The 27,760-nt window shown below is 34.5% G+C and overlaps 2 protein-coding genes across 4 annotated transcripts in view; one reads left to right on the plus strand and one right to left on the minus strand.

The window, feature by feature from the left end:
• The first annotated feature begins 5,980 nt into the window (after window positions 1-5,980).
• Window positions 5,981-14,589, plus strand: LOC123560034 (testis-expressed protein 49-like). The gene is made up of 3 exons (XM_045352275.2): window positions 5,981-6,356; window positions 12,219-12,354; window positions 14,288-14,589. The coding sequence occupies exons 1-3, from the start codon at window positions 6,107-6,109 to the stop codon at window positions 14,334-14,336; spliced, it is 435 nt and encodes a 144-aa protein (XP_045208210.1). The 5' UTR covers window positions 5,981-6,106; the 3' UTR covers window positions 14,337-14,589.
• A 5,805-nt stretch (window positions 14,590-20,394) lies between these two features.
• The window catches only part of LOC123561019 (xylulose kinase-like), an 81,748-nt gene continuing 74,382 nt past the window's right edge, over window positions 20,395-27,760 (minus strand). For all 3 annotated transcript variants that reach the window (XM_053552314.1, XM_053552315.1, XM_053552313.1), the window contains exons 17-18: window positions 25,059-25,150; window positions 20,395-22,191 (exon numbers count right to left, since the gene is read on the minus strand). In XM_053552314.1, coding sequence (XP_053408289.1) covers window positions 22,132-22,191; window positions 25,059-25,150 — 152 coding nt within the window. In that variant the 3' untranslated portion in view covers window positions 20,395-22,131. The remainder of the gene's footprint in view (window positions 22,192-25,058; window positions 25,151-27,760) is intronic.

The following is a 27,760-nucleotide window of genomic DNA, read 5'->3' on the forward strand; positions in this document are numbered from 1 at the left end:
CATATTACTGTTCCTTCTCAAGAGAAGGAACACTTATGGTGAACATGTCACACTTGACTGAGCAGGTAATGGATACAAGGGTATCATCAAAGGCATCCGATTTCCAGTAGGACGCCGCCATCTTGGACTCATGCATATTTATTATAAATAGCCTCTTTGCCAGTATGTGTTTACGCATCTTTAAGTCAATCTTTAGACTAAAGTTTAGTGAAATACAACTACTTAATAATAGACCTTCAAGAAACAATAACATAGTTTAAATGATATAACTCCTAAATCTAACTTGTCATAATGAAGAATCGAGATTATTTAAATGAATATGCATCATCTTAAAATAGACTCCCGCCCAAATATATCGTCTGCTATTGGTTTCATTCTTTTGTAGATTAACTTTTACGGACCCAGGCGGTAATATTTCGTTTTGGAGCTGGAAGTATCCATCATGCGATGCAGTTAAAGGCATTTGACAGCACTTTTCTATCCATGTATTGTTATGTGAAACTTTAAATTTACAAAGAGGCTAACATTATGTCCAAATTCCGATCTGTGCCTCTAGTGAAGGTTCGACAGAGGATTTCCGAAATTTTGGTAGAATGATGATCTTTATTATTTATTATCCGCTGACAGAGCTATAATATATAGGTAGAAGGTGTTTGGTTATTATTATAAGTTAAATTAATGTTTGTGTGAAATGACTTAAATGTTTTAAATAGATAAGATCCTTTTAAAAGAATATCTAATATGCGCTAGAAGGAACCTTTTGGTAAGCTAAATCTTGTACTACAGTACATTACGATACAGTCGGTAACTTTGCAAAGGTGTGATAATAGTAGAGCTACCGGCGCCGCGAAGCGGCGCCGACAGCGTCGCATTACGGTTAAACGTGTGAAAAAGAAAATGAATAAAACTGTGTATAGAATTACTATCGAGTTGAAAATTCATGGTAAGTTTTTGGAATCGGTGTTGTTCGGATTTCTTCCAGTACGCAATGCTCATAGGTTAAAGGTCAGTAATTCAAATCCTTCTTTGTTTCATATAAAAAACGACAACTTCATGTCGTCTTTACGTATCTTTAGAGAACATCACTTTTTCCTGCACCAATTTTTCATGAAAGTTCTATCAAAAATTAACGAAAAAATGAAAAGAAAATAGGGGGTTGAATAGTTCCTAGTGAAATGCCAGTCAGTTGTGGTCTGCTACCCTAAAAATGGCGCATATTTGCTCTCCTCCGCGCAATAAACACCTACTTCCGGTTTCGATCTGCAAAACTTGCCATGTGGGTTGTATGAACATGAAAACCGTCTCATTTCATGCAGAATGTATTCTAGTAGCGAAAAGTTGTGATTAAAGCACTCGTTCTACACGAATTTGCGCAGAAAATGGGAAAATTAGGATCTATTTATTATGGACTTCTTTCGACTACACCACGGAAGCACATTTTCGACCGAATTACTGACCTTATTCCTATAAGAAATGTTTCTTATCAAATTTCACACCATTTTCATCTCTATTTCCAAGAAAGATGTAATACCAAACACATTGCCAAGTTTCATAGTGAAATTTCGAGATTTTGGAGAAATATAGACATTTAATAGAAGCCACCCCCTACCCATTTACAGGGCTAATTTTTGGCCTTATGGACCTTTTATTGTATATTTTGGTACAAGTTTCACTTTTTTTGCATCATTTTTCACTGGGATTCTGAAATATCATTCATTCCGTCATGAATAAGACCCAGAAGGATGCATTTTGTGCATTTTCTGACATTCTGGAGACAAAGTATTGGCTTTTAAATCCCAGAAATCGCTGCTGAAATAGACGCATGTACATAAAATAAGGTCAAAATTCAAAATTTTTCAAATTTCATTATTATTTTGCATTGGAAACACTCTTTTATATCATATACAACCGATTTATGGCTATAAAGACTAATTACGATGCGTTTCGAGAATAGTCTTATTTCAGCTCTTATAAGAAATGTTTCTTATCAAATTTCACACCATTTTCATCTCTATTTCCAAGAAAGATGTAATACCAAACACATTGCCAAGTTTCATAGTGAAATTTCGAGATTTTGGAGAAATATAGACATTTAATAGAAGCCACCCCCTACCCATTTACAGGGCTAATTTTTGGCCTTATGGACCTTTTATTGTATATTTTGGTACAAGTTTCACTTTTTTTGCATCATTTTTCACTGGGATTCTGAAATATCATTCATTCCGTCATGAATAAGACCCAGAAGGATGCATTTTGTGCATTTTCTGACATTCTGGAGACAAAGTATTGGCTTTTAAATCCAGAAATCGCTGCTGAAATAGACGCATGTACATAAAATAAGGTCAAAATTCAAAATTTTTCAAATTTCGTTATTATTTTGCATTGGAAACACTCTTTTATATCATATACAACCGATTTATGGCTATAAAGACTAATTACGATGCGTTTCGAGAATAGTCTTATTTCAGCTCTTATAGGTTAAAGGTCAGTAATTCAAATCCTTCTTTGTTTCATATAAAAAACGACAACTTCATGTCGTCTTTACGTATCTTTAGAGAACATCACTTTTTCCTGCACCAATTTTTCATTAAAGTTCTATCAAAAATTAACGAAAAAATGAAAAGAAAATAGGGGGTTGAATAGTTCCTAGTGAAATGCCAGTCAGTTGTGGTCTGCTACCCTAAAAATGGCGCATATTTGCTCTCCTCCGCGCAATAAACACCTACTTCCGGTTTCGATCTGCAAAACTTGCCATGTGGGTTGTATGAACATGAAAACCGTCTCATTTCATGCAGAATGTATTCTAGTAGCGAAAAGTTGTGATTAAAGCACTCGTTCTACACGAATTTGCGCAGAAAATGGGAAAATTAGGATCTATTTATTATGGACTTCTTTCGACTACACCACGGAAGCACATTTTCGACCGAATTACTGACCTTATTCCTATAAGAAATGTTTCTTATCAAATTTCACACCATTTTCATCTCTATTTCCAGAAAGATGTAATACCAAACACATTGCCAAGTTTCATAGTGAAATTTCGAGATTTTGGAGAAATATAGACATTTAATAGAAGCCACCCCCTACCCATTTACAGGGCTAATTTTTGGCCTTATGGACCTTTTATTGTATATTTTGGTACAAGTTTCACTTTTTTTGCATCATTTTTCACTGGGATTCTGAAATATCATTCATTCCGTCATGAATAAGACCCAGAAGGATGCATTTTGTGCATTTTCTGACATTCTGGAGACAAAGTATTGGCTTTTAAATCCCAGAAATCGCTGCTGAAATAGACGCATGTACATAAAATAAGGTCAAAATTCAAAATTTTTCAAATTTCATTATTATTTTGCATTGGAAACACTCTTTTATATCATATACAACCGATTTATGGCTATAAAGACTAATTACGATGTGTTTCGAGAATAGTCTTATTTCAGCTCTTATAAGAAATGTTTCTTATCAAATTTCACACCATTTTCATCTCTATTTCCAAGAAAGATGTAATACCAAACACATTGCCAAGTTTCATAGTGAAATTTCGAGATTTTGGAGAAATATAGACATTTAATAGAAGCCACCCCCTACCCATTTACAGGGCTAATTTTTGGCCTTATGGACCTTTTATTGTATATTTTGGTACAAGTTTCACTTTTTTTGCATCATTTTTCACTGGGATTCTGAAATATCATTCATTCCGTCATGAATAAGACCCAGAAGGATGCATTTTGTGCATTTTCTGACATTCTGGAGACAAAGTATTGGCTTTTAAATCCCAGAAATCGCTGCTGAAATAGACGCATGTACATAAAATAAGGTCAAAATTCAAAATTTTTCAAATTTCGTTATTATTTTGCATTGGAAACACTCTTTTATATCATATACAACCGATTTATGGCTATAAAGACTAATTACGATGCGTTTCGAGAATAGTCTTATTTCAGCTCTTATAGGTTAAAGGTCAGTAATTCAAATCCTTCTTTGTTTCATATAAAAAACGACAACTTCATGTCGTCTTTACGTATCTTTAGAGAACATCACTTTTTCCTGCACCAATTTTTCATTAAAGTTCTATCAAAAATTAACGAAAAAATGAAAAGAAAATAGGGGGTTGAATAGTTCCTAGTGAAATGCCAGTCAGTTGTGGTCTGCTACCCTAAAAATGGCGCATATTTGCTCTCCTCCGCGCAATAAACACCTACTTCCGGTTTCGATCTGCAAAACTTGCCATGTGGGTTGTATGAACATGAAAACCGTCTCATTTCATGCAGAATGTATTCTAGTAGCGAAAAGTTGTGATTAAAGCACTCGTTCTACACGAATTTGCGCAGAAAATGGGAAAATTAGGATCTATTTATTATGGACTTCTTTCGACTACACCACGGAAGCACATTTTCGACCGAATTACTGACCTTATTCCTCATAGTAATTAATCAGTAAGACGTCAATAGACGCTTGCTGTTTACGGTTGACAAAAGCGTCTCGCTTACCACTTTGAACGTTGAATAAAAATGTAAATGAGCGCCTGATAAGAAGAATTTAGTGCTAAATACAATTTCTACGAAGAAAGAAAGGTAAAATACAATTTTTTCAATGCGAAACGATTTTCGTCACGCTGCCATAACTGAAATTTATTATATATACTTATATTTGTGCTAATGCCGTCATACTTCCACCTTGGTGCAGTGGTTAGCGAGGTCGCGTTGAAGTCCAAAGGTCGGGTGATCGATCCTCATCAGAAGCGTCTTTTTTTTTTTTTAATTTCTTTTTTATTTCAGTTTTTTTTCTTTTTTATTTATTATGGGTTTTGAAAGTATTGTAAAAAATAAAGTCATTCATGTGAAATTTAACAAGTGTTTTGTTAGTGATGTCAGGTTTCAATGTAGTACTGTCTGTACAATAGTCAGTGGATCTAGATAAAACTTAAAAAAAAAAGGGTTTTGCATCAAAATTTACAGGCATTGAACTGTGAAAAGCACAAAATGCTCTTCTCCCCGTTCACATATACTTCATCCACAAGTTAAAAAATCACTGACCAGAGTTTATTACTAGGAAAAAAACTACTGGCTATGAATTATCAATAAACATCAAAAAGGCTCCTACTACCATTCCTGTTCTATACCAGTAGTGCTAAAAGATTAACCATAAAAATGTCATAGACTGCTAACTTCGCAGTTTATTAAATAAAACAGGAGTTTTCGAGAATGTCGGCTAAAACGTGATTTTCTCTGGGTAAAATTCTCATCATTAACTTTTAAAGATGGCTAGTCTTTTGGTTTTAAAACAAGTTTTGTACATGTAAATGATTTTCATTCTCCCATACCAGAGGTCTGTCATAGCAGTATCTTGGCCCTAAAGTTGGACACATTCTTCCTTCTAAAAAGAACTGTAACTTTCTTTAGTTTGTATGTAGCATATTTGTAGAGTTTTGGCATGTCAAGATTTAATCTTAACGCATTCTAAGACATTCATTCAGAAATTATAAATTATCATTAATTCATAAAATTTTAATAGATCTCAAAGAACACAAACTTCCTAAAACGGATCCATAATTCCAGATAATTCCAGCAGCACTCCTTTAATTTTCAAGTGGCACTGGTGATTTTTCATGGGAGCTCTGCCTTCTAGGTAGCACCTAAGTTCGTATTACAAAGGGTTGGACCACAAGTTTTACCAACATTAGAAATCCGTCCGTCCCTGGGTGTCAAATTAATGCTAGACTAAACTAAATGGCGGATTTTTGTTTGGACCAGAATAACGAGTGTACGTAGTCTCATAAGTAGTGAAATACATGCTTGAAAAAAGATGTTTGTTCTTTTAATCAAAGACGTAAATATCTACGAGGATATGCTGCTTTCTATGTATTCTGCGTGAAATCTTATATTCCCTCGCGAAAAAAAAAGAAGTGAGATTGCCAATTTACGCGCTCACACGCCAATTGTGAAATAATTTTTCGTTTTATAAATGTATCGTCACATTTTACATAACCCGGAAGTAACACTCGGCTTGCTTAGCAACAATTTTCGCGGATTATTTCTGAATTGGCAAAATAAGTTGTTCTTGCTTTTTGCTGTGTGAACACAGAACTAGAAAGAAATAAGCCATGTCTTTCTTCGGGGTCACACAACTTGGCTACCAAAACACAATAAGAGAAGGGTCTGCTCGGGCAAAATTGGAACCAACTCGAGCAAAAACACAACTTGGATTTATTGCATTTCCACCACTGGTTGAAAAGAATCCGCCAAAAAGATCTATTGTGCCGATAGATCAAGTGTCAGCATATGGACCTGGTCCAAAAGACTCTTATGTTGAATTTACAAGAATGAGAACGAAACACATTAGAACACCGAAAGGTATATACACAAGGCAATAAGCCGTGTCAGCTTTCACTCCAATTCATTTCCGCTCCCAGTCTTACTTATCTATCTTCCATATAGTCAAAGGACCTAGACTTTGCGCGTCAACTAGCAAGAATGTTAAAAATGAGAAAAGTAGTAGTAAAAAGAAAGAAAGAGAATGGTTAAAAACAGGTTAAAAATAGGACAGGTGTATTTAAGGTGAGATGTGCTCAATCTGGCTTACAGCCTGACTGAACACTGGCCCAGACGAGTTGACAACATCTGAGGGCAAGGCATTCCAATGATATACTGTTCTAGGGAAGAATGAAAATTTATGATAGTTGGATGAGGGTGAAATTTGAACGAATGCCTGGGAATGAGTGGTTCTGGTTCTTGAAGATCTAGTGTGGGGTGTTAGGTAGTCCGGTAGTGGGATGGCGACCTGGTTATGCAAGATGTTTTAAAACATAACCAGGCGCTGGTCAATGCGACGGAGTGCAAGGCGTCGCCAATTTAGGAAAGTCAGCATGTTGTCTACACTGGATGTATGGCCGTAATCGCGCTTGGCCCAGCGTTCAGCCCTGTGCTGCACAGACTCAAGCTGATCAATAAGAATTTCAGAGTGGGGGGACCACACAGTGGAACTGTACTCCAGCTGGGGCCGTACAAGTGCTTTGTATGCTTGTGATTTTAACCCTTCTGAGTGCACTTTGATGTTACGTCTTAGGAAACCCAATGTTTGATTTGCTTTTTTGGTGATGTTGTCAATGTGGTCATTCCATGTAAGTTTGTGTGATATGGTTATGCCAAGGTATTTTGCAGATGGTACTGTGTGATCTGTAATACTTGGCATTTAGACGGATTGAATTTCATGTCCCATTTTGTTACCCAGAATTCCAGTTGCTGTAAGTCTTGCTGTAGTAGGCCTAAAGGTATATACACAAGGCAATAAGCCGTGTCAGCTTTCACTCCAATTCATTTCCACTCCCAGCCTTACTTATTGGATGAATTATTTTATGATCAGACATTTTTTAGTTGTCATCACTCTAAGCCTTACCAGTATCTGCATTTTACTGTTAGGAAAACGAAGATGTTAAAGAATCCAGATTAATGATTTACTGGTCAGACTTAGATCTACTTACTCTCATAAATTAGATATGAATATTCATGCAGAAACTTCAAATGAGTTGAATATTACTCATTATTTCAAATAAGAGACTTAAATCTTCGAAAATATGAAGTGACAGTTGTGAGGAGATATCTCCCCTGACACCGGTTTCAGTACACATCAGACTGCTGATAACACTAAATTGCAGAAACAAAACACAAAATATACATTCATAAAATGTCAACAAAGTAAGTTTTGCTTTAATGTCAACTTAAATTCATTTATATCAGAGATGTTATTGCAAACACTTTGTACATGAACCAGAAAATTTTCCCAACGGATTTCTATTGCAGTATTGGGGATTTCCTAACAGAAATATGCAGACTAAATTTGCACATGATTGGACAGCGGCAGTCAAAAGTTACCATGCTGTCCTAAAACATCCTATTATTTAGACTATTCCGCTCCCAGTTGTTTTTTGACCTTTCACTCACATTTTCTTAGAGGTGACTTTTCACTGCCTATTTTATCTTAGTCTCTAGAAATTTTCAAGGAATGGGAAGTTGATAAATACTTTTAGAATGATTTTATATGATTAATTAATGACTTGGCTGTTAGTTGTAGAAATTTAGCAAAATAAAACAGAAAATGTAGAAAAATTACTTTGAAAAGAACCTGAATAATGCCTGGTTTATGTTCAGTTCAGTAACCATCCCCTTTATCTCTCTGCAAAAATTGACAGTGTCCTCTCTTTAACTCCAGTAGTTTGTGTCCAGTTTTCAATTTACATTAAATTTGGTCACAATGGTTTATGGGTACAATATCTCGGGCAAGTTTGATAATCAGTGGCTCTGGAGTTATGGCCCTTGAAATACTTGCAGTTGCAGAAATAATTTAATAACCATTTGAAATGCATTGATAACTTTGAACTTAGCGTATCTGTAGAGAGATGTAAATGCGACAAAATGCAGAGCGCATGAACCAATACGGTAGGTGACAATTTTAGCTCAAATGTGAAATCTGTCTTTTATATTTTGTAAAACTCTGGATGTATATTGCCCTACTTTACGGAGCTCTGTGTTAAATTAATATATACTTCAACAAGAGGGCCATGAAGGCCCTGTATCGCTCACCTGACCCAGGAATCATCAAGATTAATATTCTGACCAAATTTCATTAAGATATGGTCATAAATATGGCCTCTAGAGTGTTAACTAGTTTTTCCTTTGATGTGACCTAGTTTTTGACCCTACATGTCCCAGATTCAAACTGGACCTTGAGATCATCAAGATTAACATTCTGACCAAGTTTCATAAAGAAACAGTCACAAATGTGACCTCTACAGTGTTTACAAGCTTTTCCTTTGATTTGACCTGGTGACCTAGTTTTTGACCCCAGATGACCTGATATCTCGTCCAAGATTTTACTGAGGATTGGGCCAAAATTGTGACCTCTAGTGTTAACTAGCTTTTCCTTTGATTTGACCCGGTGAGCTAGTTTTTGACCCGACTTGACCCAGATTCAAACTTGACGTAAAGATCATCAAGATGTACATTCTGACTAAGTTTCATGAAGATACAGTCATAAATGTGGCCTCTAGAGTGTTCACAAGCTTTTCCTTTGATTTTACCTAGTGACTTAGTTTTTGACCCCTTCTGATCCAGATTTGAACTTGACCTACATCATCAAGATTAACATTCTGAACAACTTTCATAAAGATATGGTCATAAATGTGGCCTCTAGAATGTTAGAGCTTTTCCTTTGATTTGACCTGGTGACCTAGTTTTTTACCCCACATAACCCAGATTCAAGCTGGACCTTGAAAATGTCAAGATTAACATTCTGACCAAATTTCATGAAGATACAGTCATAAATGTGGCCTCTGCAGTGTTAACAAGCTTTTCCTATGATTTGACCTGTTGACCTAATTTCTGACCCCAGATGACCCGATATCAATCTTATCCAAGATTTTATTGAGGGTAACATTCTGACAAAGTATCAATAAGATTGAGCCAAAATTGTGACCTCTAGAGTGTTAACAAGCTTTTCCTTTAATTTGACCTGATGACCTTGTTTTTGACCCCAGATGACCCAATATCAAACTTGTCAAAGATTTTATTGAGGGTAACATTCTGACAGTTTCATTAAGATTGGGTCAAAATTGTGACCTCTAGAGTGTTAACAAGCTTTTCCTTTGATTTGACCTGATGACCTAGTTTTTGACCCCAGATGACCCAATATCAAACTTGTTCAAGATTTTATTGAGGGTAACATTTTGACCAAGTTTCATTAAGATTGGGTGAAAATTGTGACCTCTAGAGTGTTAACAGTCAAATTGTTAACGACGGATGGACACAGGGCGGTCACAAAAGCTCACCTTTGAGCACTTGGTGCTCAGGTGAGCTAAAAATGCAGCAAAAAGTGTTCTGGACAATAGCAAGTTTTATTTATGGTTGAATGATTTGTAATAAACTTATTTGCATTTTTATTAGTCCCCTACTGGTTGAAAACCAGTTTCGGGGACTATAGGAATGCACTTTTCCGTCATTCCGTCCGTCCGTCTGTCCGTCCGTCCGTCCGTCTGTCCGTCCGTCCGCAATTTCGTGTCCGGTCCATAACTCTGTCATCCATGAAGGGATTTTAATATTACTTGGCACAAATGTTCCCCATGATGAGACGACGTGTCATGCGCAAAACCCGGACCCCTAGCTCAAAGGTCAAGGTCACAATTGGAGGTCAAAGGTCAACAGGGCTTTTTTCGTGTCCGGTCCATAACTCTGTCATCCATGAAGGGATTTTAATATTACTTGGCACAAATGTTCCCCATGATGAGACGACGTGTCATGCGCAAAACCCGGACCCCTAGCTCAAAGGTCAAGGTCACAATTGGAGGTCAAAGGTCAACAGGGCTTTTTTCCTGTCCGGTCCACAACTCTCCCATCCTTGAAGGGATTTTAGTATTACTTGGCACAAATGTTCCCCATGATGAGATGACGTGTCATGCGCAAATCCCGGACCCCTAGCTCAAAGGTCAAGGTCACAATTGGAGGTCAAAGGTCAACAGGGCTTTTTTCCTGTCCGGTCCATAACTCTCCCACCCATGAAGAGATTTCAATATTACTTGGCACAAATGTTCCCCATGAGGAGACGACGTGTCATGCGCAAAACCTGGACCCCTAGCTTAAAGGTCAAGGTCACAATTAGAGGTCAAAGGTCAACAAGGCTTTTTTCCTGTCCGGCCCATAACTCTCCCATCTATGAAGGGATTTTAATATTACTTGGCACAAATGTACCTCATAATAAGACGATGTGTCATGCGCAACTTTCAGACCCCTAGCTCAAAGGTCAAGGTCACACTTAGCAGTCAAATGTTATCATAGCATGAACAGGGTCTGTTTCGTGTCCGGTCCATAACTCTGACATTCATTAAGGGATTTTAATATTACTTGGCACAAATGTACCTCATAATAAGACGATGTGTCATGCACAACTTTCAGACCCCTAGCTCAAAGGTCAAGGTCACACTTAGCAGTCAAATGTTATCATAGCATGAACAGGGTCTGTTTCGTGTCCGGTTCATAACTCTGACATTCATTAAGGGATTTTAATATCACTTAGCACAAGTGTTCCCCATGATGAGACGACGTGTCATGCGCAATTCCCAGACCCCTAGCTCAAAGGTCAAGGTCACAATTGGGGGTCAAAGGTCAACAGAGTTTTTTTCCTGTCCCGTCCATAACTATGCCATCCATGAAGGGATTTTAATATTACTTGGCACAAATGTTCCCCATGATGAGACAACATGTCCTGCGCAAAGCCCAGACCCTTAGCTCAAAGGTCAAGATCACAATTGGAGGTCAAAGGTCAATAAGGTTTTTTCCCTGTCCGATCAAAACTCTGTCATCCATCAAGGGATTACAATATTACTTGGCATAAATGTTTCCCATGATGAGACGACGTGTCATGCGCAACACCCAGTACCCTAGCTTAAAGGTCAAGGTCACACTTTGAGATCAAAGGTCAAGAGGATTTTTTTCCTGTCCGGTCTATAACTTTGTCATGCAAAGCAGGATTTAGATATTAGTTGGCACAAATATTCCCCTGGATGAGACAACATGTCATGCACAAGAACCAGGTCCCTAGGTCTAAGGTCAAGGTCATATTTAGAGGTCAAAGGTCAAATTCAAGAATGACTTTGTACGGAACATTTCTTCTTCATGCATGGAGGGATTTTGATGTAACTTGGACCAAATGTTCACCATCATGAGGCACCCTTGTTTTTAGAATTACGTCCCTTTGTTTTACTATAAATAGATTTTATTGTAACTTTTTTATTACTGGCGGTAGAGAAAAATCGAGACCACTTTTCTGTGGTACAGCATGCATGTTACATCCAATTTTTAGGTGTATTTTGACCTATCTCTACCTGGTAAAGAGTTTCTTGTGGACTTACATTATATAGATTTTTTTTTTTTTTTTTTTTTTTTTTAAAGATTAATTTCCCTTTGTTGTTACTATAAATAACTTACATGATAACATTTTTATAATCAGCCAAAAAAAAATCAATATGAAAACAACTGTGGGTTTTTATATATGCACATTTTAATCCAAGTGTGTTGTTATAACATATTGTATATGTAGTACAAAATTGTTTATACATCATTGACAGATATCAGTTCATTATGTTATACTGCAGTAGAGAAAATTAGGTGCCTTCCAGTAGGGGACTTTGTATTGCATGGCAATACTTCATTCACTTGTTTATTTAGAACCACCCCAGTTGTACAACTACCCTTTAACAACAAGTCAAGGTTGTGGTTGGTGGACACAGCATGAACCTCTAAAGAAAAACATGACTTGGGCATACGTGCCAAGACATGTCAAACTTAACAGTGAAATGACCAGGTATACATTTATTATATTTTGCAACTTTCAACATTCATTATTGGCACTTTGGAAGTTTGTCATGTTTTACAAGTTATTTTTTTTTCTGTGACTAGGCAAGAGTAAATATAAAATAGGGTTATTATAATAGTAGCTTGATCTGGGATGCTGTATTCGGCACCAAGCGTGATCCGTACTTACAAAATCAACCAGAGCCAAATACAAAATCCCAGATCTAGCAGCTGTTGTAATAACCCTTTTATTATTTACTTCCACATTTTTAACTTGACTATATGAAGTATATGGCGAGCTATCCTACTCAACCCGGCGTCAGCATTTTTCCGCATCCCCACATTGGTTGAAGTTTTTATGCACTTTCTCTTTTTTCTCTGTTTTTACTTGATGGATTTGCTTCAAACTTAAAATATTTATTCCTCATCACCACATCATCTGGCCCAAGGGCCATAACTCTCACATCAATATATTATGAATTATCCCCCTTTTTACTTAGAATTTCAGGTTAAGGTTTTGGTGTACTTTCACTCTATCTCAGTTATTACTAAATAGATTTGATTCAAATTTAAAATAGTTGTTCCACGTCATCTCCCACATCAGATGACACAAGGTCCATAACTCTGGCTCCAATATTTCATGAATGATCCCCCTTTTTACTTAGAATTCCAGTTTAATGTTGGTGCACTTTCACTTTATCTGTGTTATTACTTAATGAATATTTTATTTAAACTTAAAATAGTTCTTCCACATTGTAGTCTTCATCATATGACACAAGGTCCATAATTCTGGCACAAATATTTAGTGACTTACATCCCTTTTTTACTTGGAATTTCAGTTTAATTTTGATGCTTTTTCACTATATCTTTGTAGTTACTAAATGGTGGTTCCACATGATGCAATCTTCATGATGCTCAAAAATGCTACGAGTTATGCCCCCTTTTTACTAGAATTTCTGGTTCAAGTTGTGGTGCACTTCTGTTCTATCTCATTTATTCAATTCAAACCTCAAATAGTTGTGCCACATTATTAGCCACACGACATGGCACAATGTCCTGGTGCAATACTTTTGCAGAAATTTCTATGAATTATGTCTCTTTAGTGCTTTGATACACTTCTCTATCCCTGTTATTACTAAATGCGTTTGACACAGACTTAAGCTATTGTCCAATATCTTCATCCACATGTAATTAAACACTTCAGTGACAGCTCCAGCTTCCTCACTTGCCCAGTTTCACTATCCAGCATCAAAATAGCCGAGCGCGCTAGCTGTCTCCTGTGACAGCTCAGGTTATTTGTTGTTTTGTCATGTTAAAAGTAGAATTGAGTGAAGTTTTTATTTGCGCTATTTATTGAACTGTGTCAGGTCATGCATATTAAATGAAAGTAGTCTGACAACATACAATTTTTTACAATATTGAATTTTTTTTTTTGCCTGTTCATATTTACCTGTGAAATACAAGCCACATTTTTAACAAAATTTATAAAGGTATACTAGTAATTTATAATAAAAGCTAGTATCAGCTATATTTCAGGTTAAATGCATTGTCATGTAAATTGTTTTGTTTTAAAAGACGAGAAAAACTATTATAGTACACATCATATGCATTGAAAAAAAGCTCTCACATGCCTTGATGGCTCAAACTCAAGGGTTCGGTTGAGCAGTTCATGTTGTCCTAGTCATTTTCCTTAGATATTTTCCATGTTTGGGTCACTAAATCCTGGATAACTTGAACATTTTTACTCATCCCTATACAACCTTGAGCAATCAGCGTTTTATTGTTATTAGTTACACTGAATAAAGCAACAAAATTATAAAATGCAAATTTTTTGTTCGTCAAAATGAAAGTGACTGCAAATACATGTACTTTGGGTTTTATGTACTGGTCATACAAATAGTGATTATAATTTTATATTCTTTTGCTATTTTTTTTTTTTTCAGATTTGTTGACCAGATGGCATTGACTAACAGAGAATTTACACTATTTTAGAGACGTTGTTCAGTTTGCCAGTATCGGACAATTACTTGTACATGTTTTCACAAAATATCAAATATTTTGTATAGATTTATTATTGTTCAAAATGAACCATTCTACTTATAATATATATTTTTAAAGCTATTGATTAGGTTATATAAATATTGGTTTTGAATACATGTGATTTTTTTATAGAACTACAAACACATTTTAAGTGAAGTTTATGTTTTTATAATATAAAACAGTATATTCTTTATATTTTAACTGCCATTAGTTTGTAGTAAAAAATCACGACATTGTTAATATATTTATACAAAGAGACCGTTGTCGACAGTTTTACAGAAAAATCAAAATTATGTTATTTCAAAAAATATTTTTGTAGGAAGATTTTTATCAGCTTATATAGTATTACAATATTATGAAATACAGAAAATCATATAATTTATGTCATTTCAAAAATTATTTTTACAGAAAAAAATATCGGCTTACGTACAGTATTATGAAATATAGAAAATCAAAAGTGCCAGTAAATCACAAAACAGTTGTAAGAATATAGTAAGTATTGGATCAAGTGGTGTCAAAGAGGGTATAAATTTCTGTATACTGGTATAATCAGTGAAAGATTTTACAATAGCTAGAAGCTATTTCTTTAAGCAGCATTATATATGAAGACTTAAACAGGGTGCCTGAAGAATATTCAACAGTTGTTAAGGGTAAATGCAAATGGTATAAATTGTTCTGCTATAGCTGGGTACATTGCAAGTTAAAAAAACCAAAAAACTTTAGTATAGTTACTGGGCTGCATTTGGGAAAATATTGTACCATGCGGGTCCTACCAATAGTTCCTCAAGTCAATGGCAACTTTTCCTCAGAATGTCATGAAAATTTTCACTTTTCTTAGGATGGTACACATATGTACTGGGCAATTGAAATCTTTAGTTGCATAAGTTTAAACATCTCAAAACAACATCACAGTGTCCCAGATACTCAAAGATATATTGTAACCATTATCTTTTTCCTACAATGTAGGGTTTGAATTGCATGTTGTTTTGTTTTCGTTAGCATGTGTGGTCAATTCAGAATGAAATATACAGCTTCTTTTCAAGCTAACTTGGTGTTTAGTCCAACTTTTTAAGTAATTTGCTGTAGTATATCAAATTTGTAGAGAGGCACATTTTTAACCATTTGAAATGTGTTCTATTGTTTGATGTTGTAACACTGAAGTCACTTGTTGCAGTGCATGGTGCCATTGTTTTCCACAAGATGGGTGGCCTAGTAACTTGCAAGCTTAATGATTGTTCAAATTAATTTTTGAAAGTGTCTAATTATACATATCCATACCTACAAAAAAAATACTGGTCTTTCATTTGCATACCATGGCATAATAACCACTATAGTGCATGACTGTGTTCCTATATTAGCATTATGTTTCTACTACTTTTATGTTATTGCTAATGTCTTGGTTAAATATGAAAACTAAAAGATCTGGCATCACATTATTTCAGTATTGTTTATTGTGCAATATGCATATGGGTGGTTTTCAAAATAATGAAGCTTTTTCTTCTCTCTCACCTTACTTTAATTCAGTTCAGTTTTAGAATGTGTTTTGGAGCAAAATATATCCAAATCAATGTACTCAATAAATGTGTGCAATTTTATCTTGATGGCTCAAGCAGTTTTAAAGTTATATTAAATTATATAGCTAATTTTGTCCCCTGTGCACCCAAAAAAGTGTGACATTTTACATGAAGTATAGTTTTCAACTGAGGTTTACTTTTTAAAACCATGATTTATTGTTACAGCTTTGGCTTTTTAATGTAACTTAAACTCTGCACATTTAAATAAAATACTTCTTTTCATTAACTACATCTTATTGTTACCAATATTTCACATCTTGTGATGGAACCCTTTTCACGAAAAATAGTGAAAAAAATACTAAATTTAAATGTTGAACACTACAATTTCATAACCCTATTACTTTTCTAAAGTCTTAATGTTTTTCTAAGATGTTTATCCTTTCAGCTGTGAAAGCACAGTATGATTTTTTTCTTTAATAAATCGACTTTCTCAGAAACTTGATGAATGTCTATACTCCTAAAAATGTCCCCTGTGCACCTTTTCAGTTGTTAAGTGTCAGATTTCTTTTATTCTTTAAATAAAATGGGATTTTACTTTATTTTCCTTGAAAGGGAGTTACAACAGATACAAAAGCAGCCTTCAACTTCACATATTACTGACTGTTAAACATTCACAAGGCCAAAAGTGATGTCCCCTGTGCACCCTTTTTTTGACATATATCAATTATCATAGCATTACTGTAATTTGTGGTGGCATTTCTATATTCCTAGCAGTGTGTATGCAAAATTTAGGCATTACTTGATAATTTAGCATTATATAAGAAACCCTGGACAATTAAAAATTCATTGTTTGCATTTTTTTCCGAAGTTGCCAATTTTCAAGTTTAAAAGTGGAAATATCAATTTTATTGCTTCTTAAGCTCTTAAGTTTACCTAAATATGTAAATGTTCACTAGTAAATATTATGTAGTTAAAAGAATTTTACTTACCATGAACATATTCTATGAATAAATATTTTGATACAATTTGTCCCCTGTGCAACCTTTTTAGTAACATTATAAAGTATGTATGAATTTTACTATTCCATTTTATCATGCATGGTATTTTGTCATTTTTCTAATATGAATAAGCAGTTCATGTAAATTAAATGATTTCAATTTGTTAGTTATGTATAAAGTCACTTATTTTTCATTTAAAGCATTACATTTTGTTGAATTTTCATGTTTTTGTAGTGAAAATTTTCAATTTTGTAGTTATTTTGTGGAATAAACTATTTTTTGATAGTGTTTGTCTGAAGTTTATTACCAGTAGTCTTTTTATGAATAGAAAACTAATAATGGATGAATATACACTGATCTTCAGTATGTGTCCCCTGTGCATCTTTAAAATAACTCAATTTTGAGTAGACAATTCTAGAAATTAGAATTACTGGACATTCTTGAAATTTGGCATGTGGTTTATAAACATGCAACATGTCAGAAAAAAGTTGGTTTTATAATTATATGGTAGTTATTTTGCATTCAGCAACAACTTTTCTAGGTAAAGTTTTATTTTCATGTCAAATTTTTGCAGAAAGGGTGATTTTAAAAACCAATGTCCACAAACATATGATTAAATAAGTTTCAAACCATACACATACACCCATTACTTATAATTTATGTTGAAAAAATTTCTGTTTTACATATTTCCTTGTCATAACACCATGCAACATTTATCACACACCTTACTGGAAATTCACTGAACTTTCGAATTAAAGGCTGTCATATTTTCTGATTGGCATTTCTCAACACTTCCCCAAAGTTATTTCCTTCAAATTTGAAGTATTTGCTATAATAAAAAATAGGTGACCACCATAAGAAATAAGTTTGAATTTTCAACCCCTATGTCACACTTTTGCTTCATTATTTTGAAAACCACCCATATAACTATTATGTAGGCATATTGTTCCTGTATGTATGACTTGATACTAGTAGTAGTAATCTTAAGGTAACCTTAATGCATTATGTTTAGCAATTCAAAAAGTCTACAAGTTAGGTACAGACAAACTAGGTTTATACTATATTCTGTTAATTAGTATTTTTAATTAGCATGGCGAGTCCAGGTTGACAAGATTCTTTTTTTTTTCTTCAATAAATTCTATAAGCCTATTGCAGTTGTTGTTGAAGTCTTGTTGGGAGTTAAATACTATTGTTATTGTTATAAAAAAAGTGATGTTGGTTGTTATTCCAGACTTGTACTAGAGCTAATGTGAAAACATTTTGTGGGCATGAAATTTTGTGGTTTGAGTCAGAACTTAATTTCGTGGATTGACACAACCACGGAATCAAAAGAAAATTTGTTACTCATGAATATTAATGATTTTACAGTATTTAGTTGGGAATATCATCACTGTACAAAAATATCATGACCCATTTATTTGATGTTCCTTGACATTTTTTAAATTATTCTATAAATTAATGTAGCACATTGAAATGTTTTTATTGCACCTATTTAATGTATTATTGTAGGGACATATGTTTGTCGAGTTTTATATTTCAAGCTGTTTGATGTGTTGCTTTATATATCACTGTTTTATAGAAGATGAGTATTTCCTAGTTAAAGTTCCATATGGCTTTTAATTTTACATTAAAAATGGATGAAGCAGCTGTCCAATTAGACTCTATGGTTAGAAAAGCACTATTTTCAATACTGATAATAAACTTATACAAGGGAGGTAATCTCAGAAATGGATTCAATAATAGTTTCTACAATATTAATCAATATTATGACAATTGACAAATATATTGTAAAACATTTTTCGAAAATATGATTTTACAAGAAATTTGTTTATTTTATGTTCGCAACAAGGAATGTAGCAGACACATTATAAACAAAAGCATAATGACCCTTTAAACAAAACATTCAAATGTCAAGCTCTTCCACGACACTGTCAGACTGCTACATAGCTTCTACTTCCTTTGAAATTCTATAATGGAAATTTTCTTGACCTCAGTGCTAAAAGTGGTCAACTATTTGACATGAAGAAGCAGTTAAACACTCTTTGCACAAAGGAGACATTTAGTTCTTCAAAGCAGGTTCTAAAATGTGCAAAATGTATTTTTACCTGTAATGAACTATTTTCAGTGATAGACTAGATCATATATTATATGGAAACTGAACATACGTTATAGGCTGTAGTGTTGTTCCCACTGTGGGTAGTGTGTGTGTGTTCGGGTTTAACGTCTTTTTCAACAATTTTTCAGTCATATAAACGACGGCACTGTGAGTAGAGCAACTTTATATGTAGTGGGTAAATGTATTATACCATCCAGTCTTGTTTACTTTTATTTCGATGTAAGCAAGATATGGAGATTACACATATTTTTTCTGCCAAATTAAAAATTGCATACATTTAGTAAACTAAGAATATTAGAGCTAATATTACCTAACTAGGTTAGTTAGATCCCTTATATACCCATCATTTCAACATTCCTTACTGCCTGTGTTAACTACTAGAAGACATTTTTTGTTTTTGAAAGTTATGTTGTTGTTGTTGTATGTGCCGAGTGAGAGTAAACTGTCAGAATCTAGAATTCAGTGTAATTGTGTGTGGAACTAAGTCATTGTTTGTTGAAGTCATTTATGTTATTGTGTCTCAAGTTTCCCCTATTTCAGTTGTTGTTTTATATGACAAAACAAATAAACTCCTAAAGAAATATCAAATTTCTTTTTGTATTTTTCTCCATTGGTTGTTATTTTCAAGCAGGGCAGACAGTGTTAAACTTCAGGAGCTCCCCTGCATTTTGTGTTTGAAGATTGTCTTATGTCAAATTTTAAACATACCAGTTCCTTACCGAAATATTACTGCCTGTGCTAGTTCAACTTTATGGTATTTTTCTCAGTTACTTAACTATTGTAGGTAGAAACAGTTTAATGTATATTGTACTTGTTTCCTCCTTATCATCAACATCTTATGACACAAGGGTCATTACTTGCTCACCAGAACTTTAATGAATTATGCCCCCTTTTTTGCTTAGAATTTCAGGTTAAAGATCAATGCACTTTCACTCTACCTCTGTTATTATTTGAATCAAATTAAACTTAGATATTTGCTCTACATAATAACCTACATAATGTGAAATAAAATCCATAACCCTGGCAACAATATTCCATGAATTATGTCCCCTTTTCGCTCAGAATTAGTTTGAAGTTTTGATGCACATTAAATACCTATCTTTAATTAGAGAATGGATATGACTTAAAACATTTATATCATCACTTTTATCAAAAGACACAAGATCCATAACTTTGGCTCAAGTATTTTGTGAATTATTTACCCTTTTTACTTTGTATTTCAGGTGGTGTTTCTCCCAAAGCTGAAACACTGTTTCCTTTATAGGGATTTTATGATAACTCTTTTTGGCAGCTATTTTGCATAAAATTGAATTCTGTGCTCCAGCAGTATGGCTGCCTTCAAACCTGCAGTCTAGGATTATTTCAAAGAAACCAGCAAAATGTCTTAGTTTACAGTTTATTTAACTGTACATGCAGATTTTAAAATCATAACAGTGTTAAATGTTGTCTAAAAATATTTAAACAAAAAGGCCATGATGGCTCTAGATTGCTCACCCAAGTTCAATAACTCAGAACAGGTTTAGTAACACATAAGGAAACTAGCCCTACCAGCTGGCATTGTTCTACTTGACAAAATCAGATATGATCAATCTTAGTCATCAGATTGTTAACGATTTGACCTAGTTACATAGATTCAGATCCATAATTCCATATAGCAAGTAAGATATGGAACAAAAAATGGCAAACATGTTCCCTTTTGTGAAGAAAGCACCAAATTTTGCATTAAATTACATTAAGGTATCCCAAATCCTACAAGAGGAGGAGACATGCTCTATCTGCCCTGGAACCTTCTTTTAAATCAATTTATAACATTTCAAAAGGGTTATAAAACTTCATAGACATATAAATCTGGTAGAATAGGTGACCTCTACAGCTATCAAAGATGACTAAGTTTAAAACTTGTCTTTGATCCATGATGACCCAGACTAAAACTTGTCTTTGATCAATCATGACAGCGATCCTGACCAGGTTTCATATAGATCAGAGAAAAAATATGGACTCTGCTTTATTTATACGGTTTTTCAAAAATGTGACCTAAGTTTTAACCAAAGAGTACCTAGTTTAGAAAGAGATAAAGGAAGTGCAGAAAAGCTCTGTCTTATCAAGTTTCATGTAGATCAGGAAAAACTTTTGCCCTCTGGGATATTAACAAGGTTTTCTTTTCTATGATCTGACTTAATGAACTAGGTTATGACCCAGCAGCTAACTTATCTAGAATTTATAAAACTAAATATCACGACATGATTTCATGTAGATCAGTAACAAAGTGTGGCCTCCAGAGATTACACTTTTGTTATGATTTAACAGTGTTTGACCTCACTTGACTCAATCATATCGCCAAACATTTCTGACCAAATTTTCATTTAAGGCAAAATTTGTGAGCCCTAGAGCTCGTGACAGCCGTTAACAGACACAGGGCAATCACAATAGCTAACCTTGAGCACTGTGCTCAGGTGAGCTAAAAATGTAGGGTACATTAATATATGTATATATAAATTTTATATAATATTACTGTAAAAATTGCCATTTTGTGGCATATAACGTTATTGCGAGGTATAAAATCGGGATACATATGAAAATTAAAAAGGAATGCAATTAAAATTTAAGCCAGTCAAGGATAACTATGTAAGGACATGCGTTACATTTTGAGTAGTCGTCTTGAACAGAGTGGAAATGATTTCCACAATTAAAAACACTAAAAACCCACTGATATTTAGTGTCTTATCTGTACAATGAACAATCATATGAATGAGTATTCATTCTCTTTCTTACAGTAAACACAAGTGAGCTGCGCCATGAGAAAACCAACATAGTGCTTTTGTGACCAACATAGATCCAGACCAGCCTGCACATCCACCCAGACTGGTCAGGATCCATGCTATTCGCTTTCAAAGCCTATTGCAATTAGAGTAACTGCTAGCGAACAGCATGGATCCTGGCCAGACTGCGCAGGCTGGTCTGGATCCATGCTGGTCGCAAACCAACTATGCTGGTTTTCTCATGGCACGGCTCAAGTATTTCACAAGTTTCAGTGCCATTTATGTACAGAATGATGAACACAACATTTCTGCATAACCTAATTATACAGTCTTATTAGTGAGAATATTTCCATCTCTATGTTACATTGCAGCAACTTTTTCCTCCAGCTTTTTGTATCTTTCCAACATTGGCATATAAACCTGTAACAAGAAATAAATATTCAACATGATTCATCTTTTCCTAAATTTCAGACAATAATTTCAATCAAAACTTTAGCAAAAGGCAATTTTTTATTTTTTTTTTTTTCAAATTTACTTAATTGTAAAAGTTACTGCTATGGCCAAATTTCTGTTACCCTGTACAACTGTACAAATGTTTGGCATCTTTTTTTCTGGTAAATTTTCCAGTTGTTTTTCCATATTTTTTCTTATTTCCATAACTGCATTAAACAACTGGTTGGCTATAACAGACCTTAATCTCTCAACTGAATTAGGCGCGAGTTGTGAAAAAAAAAATCTTATATCAGATACTGTCATCAGTTTGTTTTTAATTTCTTTTTTACTATGTACAGGTTAAGTGGTTTCAGAGGTGTTATTTTAAACCATTGTTTATGTACAAATGGTATTATAGGATAAAGTGGATGCGCAGGCTAGTCTGGATCCATGCTGGTCGCAAATGCACTATGTTTGTTTTCTCATGGTGCGGCTCATATATAACTAATGCAGTGAGAGGCCATAATCTATCACTCAAATATTGTAAAATCTCTGTTTCTTGAAACCTTAAGAATGTTCTACTGTTTGTAGATGCAGCTGAAACACCGAACTCAATGGTAACTGTTTGGTATACCAGACTATGCAAAATAACCACCAGAACAGTTACCTTAGAGCTGCATATTACCGTCTGCACAAACATCCACCTATAGATTCTTTTATTTTAAATACATTATTCTAATGATAATAGAAGAAATGAAATAAAACAAAATGACTTTTTATTATTGCAGCCTATAAATTTATGAATCCATTTTTAAATTAAACAAGAGAATCAAATGCAACCCAGATATTATGACAGGTTTTTCCAGTCCTGGTGGCAGCATACGGGACTCTGGAGTCCAGTTAACAATAATAATATATTTATTTATTTTATTTTGCTGGGTTGAACGTCACACCAACACAATTATGGGTCATATGGCGACTTTCCAGCGATACCCCTCCGCACATTATTTCATCACAAGTGGGCACCTGGGTAGAACAACCAACCATCTGTAAGCCAGCTGGATGTCTCCAAGAATATATTTAATATGTTTCACTAGTTACATTCAATAATTTGACTGAACAAAATCTGAATGGACTGTCCACTGACACTCCAAAACATTTACTAAGTACCTAGTAACACTTACTTGATACCTAGCAACATTAAAGTACAGTTGAATCTTGGTATGTGGCATGCCAAGGGGTCAAGTGTTTTACTTCCAGATAACCAAAATTGACCTTTAAACTACAGTGAAACACCGCTCACTCCAGGTCGCAAGGGGATGGGAAAAATGCTTGAGTTATCCATGGTTTCAAGCGACCCAAACATTGACCAACATACAAAGCAAATTGAAGTTTGTTTTACCATTGTCATCGGGACCATTTGCAGAGGAAACAGTGATGTGTAATAATAACACACTCGTGACATTTTCAAAAAACATATTACAAACGTTATAGATGATAGACGTTGTAAATGGCACATGGGAAGAAACAACTAAGATTTTTTTATTTTCTTCTCTATATTAATTATGTGTTATAAGGCTACATGTAGCTTCACCGCCTACGTGCTAAAAACAACAAGATTTTCGACTTTTGTTCCTAATATTAAATTATCATAAAAACTGTTACTGATTGCATAATTCTGTCAGTTCATAATCAGGGTCATCAAAATAGCTGACTGTAACTTAATCAGGGTCATTAAATGATCGCAGGGCACATTCAATATGAGTGTCGATCGAAGCTGGCTTACCAACACATGTCCCGCTTGAGGGCATGAAACTGATATTGGATAGTTAGGAATAAACAAAGTGACACCAGGGACTGTTTATTGTGTTTTATTAACGTAAAATTCAACAATTTATAGACCAAAAAAACTAGTTTTTTGGGGGGTTATTTTTGTTTTCTGTAATTTTATTTTTCTGGGTCATTTCAACACTGTCCGGGACTCTGGGACGAGTATGTCATTTCCGGGACAATCCAGGACGTATCATATGTTAATTATGTGTCATAATTATCGTCTCAATTTTATGAAAAGGCTATATTATTGCAAACAACTGTTGATTAAAATATTAAGATCTCAATATTATTTCCTCGGTCCTGCAGAAAAGATGTAGTAAGTAATGACATAAATGATCTAATCTAAACAACCAGTAATTGATCAATATTTGATAAAAAAAACTTTCCTTCGAACTTTCAATAATTAATCTCATTATCAAATCAAATATACCAACAAACAAACATTTATAATAGTCTGGGAATAGACTATGCAATTCATGCGAAAATTTTGAATTAACTGATACATTCTGACGGCCAAAGGTGTGAAAAATTTTGACACCTCTGCTCAAGTTTGCCAGAAGCAACAAAGAGTAAATTAAAACACAGGGACCAGGTGTCATGCTCGAGCGATCAAATTATCAATGTTCGACCCGGCCATGGTAATTTCACATAGAAAATAGAAGGAAATCGGCCTGGACCACATGAATTGCTCAAGAAAGACTGGGAGCTTGAGTCATCGATGCCCAATCGAGCGGTGTTTCACTGTAGTTATCAAACCCGGCTGAGGATTTATCGACAAACACATTTTATTCAAGTTTTGTGAAGATTGGATGAGAATATATGACTTAGAGCGTGGACAAAATCAGTGACAGACAGACAGACACACACAGACAGGAGTAAATCAATATGTCTCCCACCAAAGTGGTGTGGGAGACATAATGAAACTTTGTGCATGTGGTTTCAGGACAGGACATGAAAATGTCTACAAGATAGCTGGAATTTTAAAATAGGTGAGTTCGAGATACAAATTTTGAACTTTTTACCTTTTCCAAGCCTGGAGTATGTTTACAGGCGCAGGTAGGTTCAGGTAACCCTTTCACAACTTCGCTATATGGTGTTCCTTCTGGCATCAATGCTACAAACATTGTAAAAATGGTGTTAAATAAATATCAAATTATAAAGTGATAAAACTGACCTGAAGAAATGTCTGTCAGTAACTATTACTAATTACACTGGTAAAATTAATACAGTCTATTCCAAATAGATTTTGTTCAGAATACTTGTAATATGATTGTTCAACTTAATATATCTTGGAAGCATTTAAGATAGTTTTTCATGTTTGGATCAAATTTTTTTTTCTTCAATGTAGAATTTGATTAATTAAACCATGATATTTCAGAAGTTTAAAGTATACTTGGAAAATTCAGCAAATAAGAAAGATAGGGTCATGTGCTTGATTTTTTTGCTAGACCGATTTGAAAAATCTGGACCTCATGCAGTTTTTCATAATGGGAGTCTATGGTAAAATAAAAACGTTTTCGCGTACAGAAATTTTTCTACAATGTAGATTTTAATGAAACGTCTCACTGTTGTAAATAAAGATATAGTCTATTATTTGGTGAAATAAAATATATAGGTCCGTTTGCTCATTTTTGAGATATCTGACCATGATTAAAGTGAACCGCACATTTCACACTAATTTTAAGACATTATTTCAAATTATTTAACGTTTCAGATGTTTTAATATCATAGTTTTACTTTAGAAAGATAGTAACAGTTCCATCGTAATAAAATTATTCACAGGTTGCCGTTTATTCATAAAATGATTTTCATTTCCGTATGCCAAATCCAGGCTTTATTCAACGTTTTCCAGATAAATGACCTTAAGCCATCACTTCTGGTTTATCAAACATGCAGAACTACCTTAATAGGCAACACAGAATGCTTGTCACTTAAGGCAAGTTCATAAGTTTTATAAAACATGTTATTACATGACCCCTTACAATAATCTGTCTTAATGACTTGTCTATTGTTCCACACTAACTTTTGTTGGGCTAAAGTCAGAATTTGAAGTAAAAAATAAGAAAAGTCATTTCTATGTCATGTAATTCAACATTAAATGAATAGTTTGCCTGCTACTGACCTTCAGTCCTTTGGACATCTTGCAATAGTATACAATTACTGAATAGTTTGATTGACAAGCCATTTTGTTCCAGAACTGAGCAATATTTAGTGTTGACTTACTGACTGGTCAACAGCATAAACTATATTACAGCGATTAACAAGAGATCACAGAGTGATCTTGGCGCCCACCAATGTGCCATTTTTGAGCGTTCCAAATTTCAAGACTTATTGACTGGCTCAAGGCCAAATTTTCATTTCCGTACACAACACTGTGCATGTGGTCCAAATTCGAAAGTTGTAGCTTGAGAAATGTGAAAGTAGGTCACTAGATCAATTTCAAGGACAAAGTTCTTTGTACACAAAACTATGCATGTGCATCAAGTTTGAAGGCTGTAGTTTGAGAAATCTGAAAGTAGGTCACTAGGTCAATCTTAAGGTCAAAGTTTATTTCGGTACACAAAACTATGCAAGAGGTCAAAATTTGAAGGCTGTAGCTTGAAAAATGTGGAAGTAGGTCACTAGGTCAAAATCAAGGTCAAATTTCACTTCAGAACACAAATCTATGCATGTGTTCCAAATTTGAAGCCTGTACCTTCAAAAATGTGAAAGTAGGTCACTAGGTCAATGTCAAGGTCAAAGTTTGTTACGGTACACAATCCTATGCATGTGGTCTAAATTTGAAGCCTGTAGCTACAGAAATGTGAAAGTAGGTCACTAGGTCAATCTTAAGGTCAAAGTTCATTTCGGTACATAAAACTATACAAGTGGTTCAAATTTGAAGGCTGTAGCTTGAGAAATGTGAAAGTAGGTCACTAGGTCAAAATCAAGGTCAAATTTTATTTCGGAACACAGAACTATGTAAATGGTCCAAATTTGAAGCCTGTATCTTCAAAAATGTGGAAGTAGGTCACTAGGTCAATGTTAATGTCAAAGTTTGTTTCGGTACACAAAACTATGCATGTGGTCCAAATTTGAAGGCTGTAGCTTGAGAAATGTGAAAGTAGGTCACTAGGTCAAAATCAAGGTCAAATTTCATTTCGGAACACGAAACTATGCATTTGGTCCAAATTTGAAGCATGTACCTTCAAAAATGTGAAAGTAGGTCAATGTCAAGGTCAAAGTTTTTTTTCAGTGCACAAAACTATGCATGTGGTCCAAATTTGAAGGCTGTAGCTACAGAAATGTAAAAGTAGGTCACTAGGTCAAAATCAAGGTCAACTCATGTCAAGGTTCATCTTGCCACTCAAAAATATACATGTGGTCCAAATTTGAATGTTGTAGTTATTGACAAGATTTTAAAAGCTTTTCCCTATATAAGTCTATATGAATCATGTGACCCCGGGGCAGGGCCATATCTGACCCTAGGGGGATAATTTGAACAAACTTGGTAGAGAACCACTAGATGATGCTACATTACAAATATCAAAGCCCTAAGCTTTGTGGTTTGGACAAGAAGATTTTCAAAGTTTTTCCCTATATAAGTCTATGTAAACCGTATGACCCCCAGGGCGGGGCCATATTTGACCCTAGTGGGATAATTTGAACAATCTTAGTTGAAGACCACTAGATGATGTCACATACAAAATATCAAAGCCCTAGGCCCTGTGGTTTTGGACAAGAG

Source organism: Mercenaria mercenaria, chromosome 10 (assembly GCF_021730395.1).
Source record: "Mercenaria mercenaria strain notata chromosome 10, MADL_Memer_1, whole genome shotgun sequence".
In the NCBI taxonomy this organism is placed as follows: Eukaryota; Metazoa; Mollusca; class Bivalvia; order Venerida; family Veneridae; genus Mercenaria; species Mercenaria mercenaria.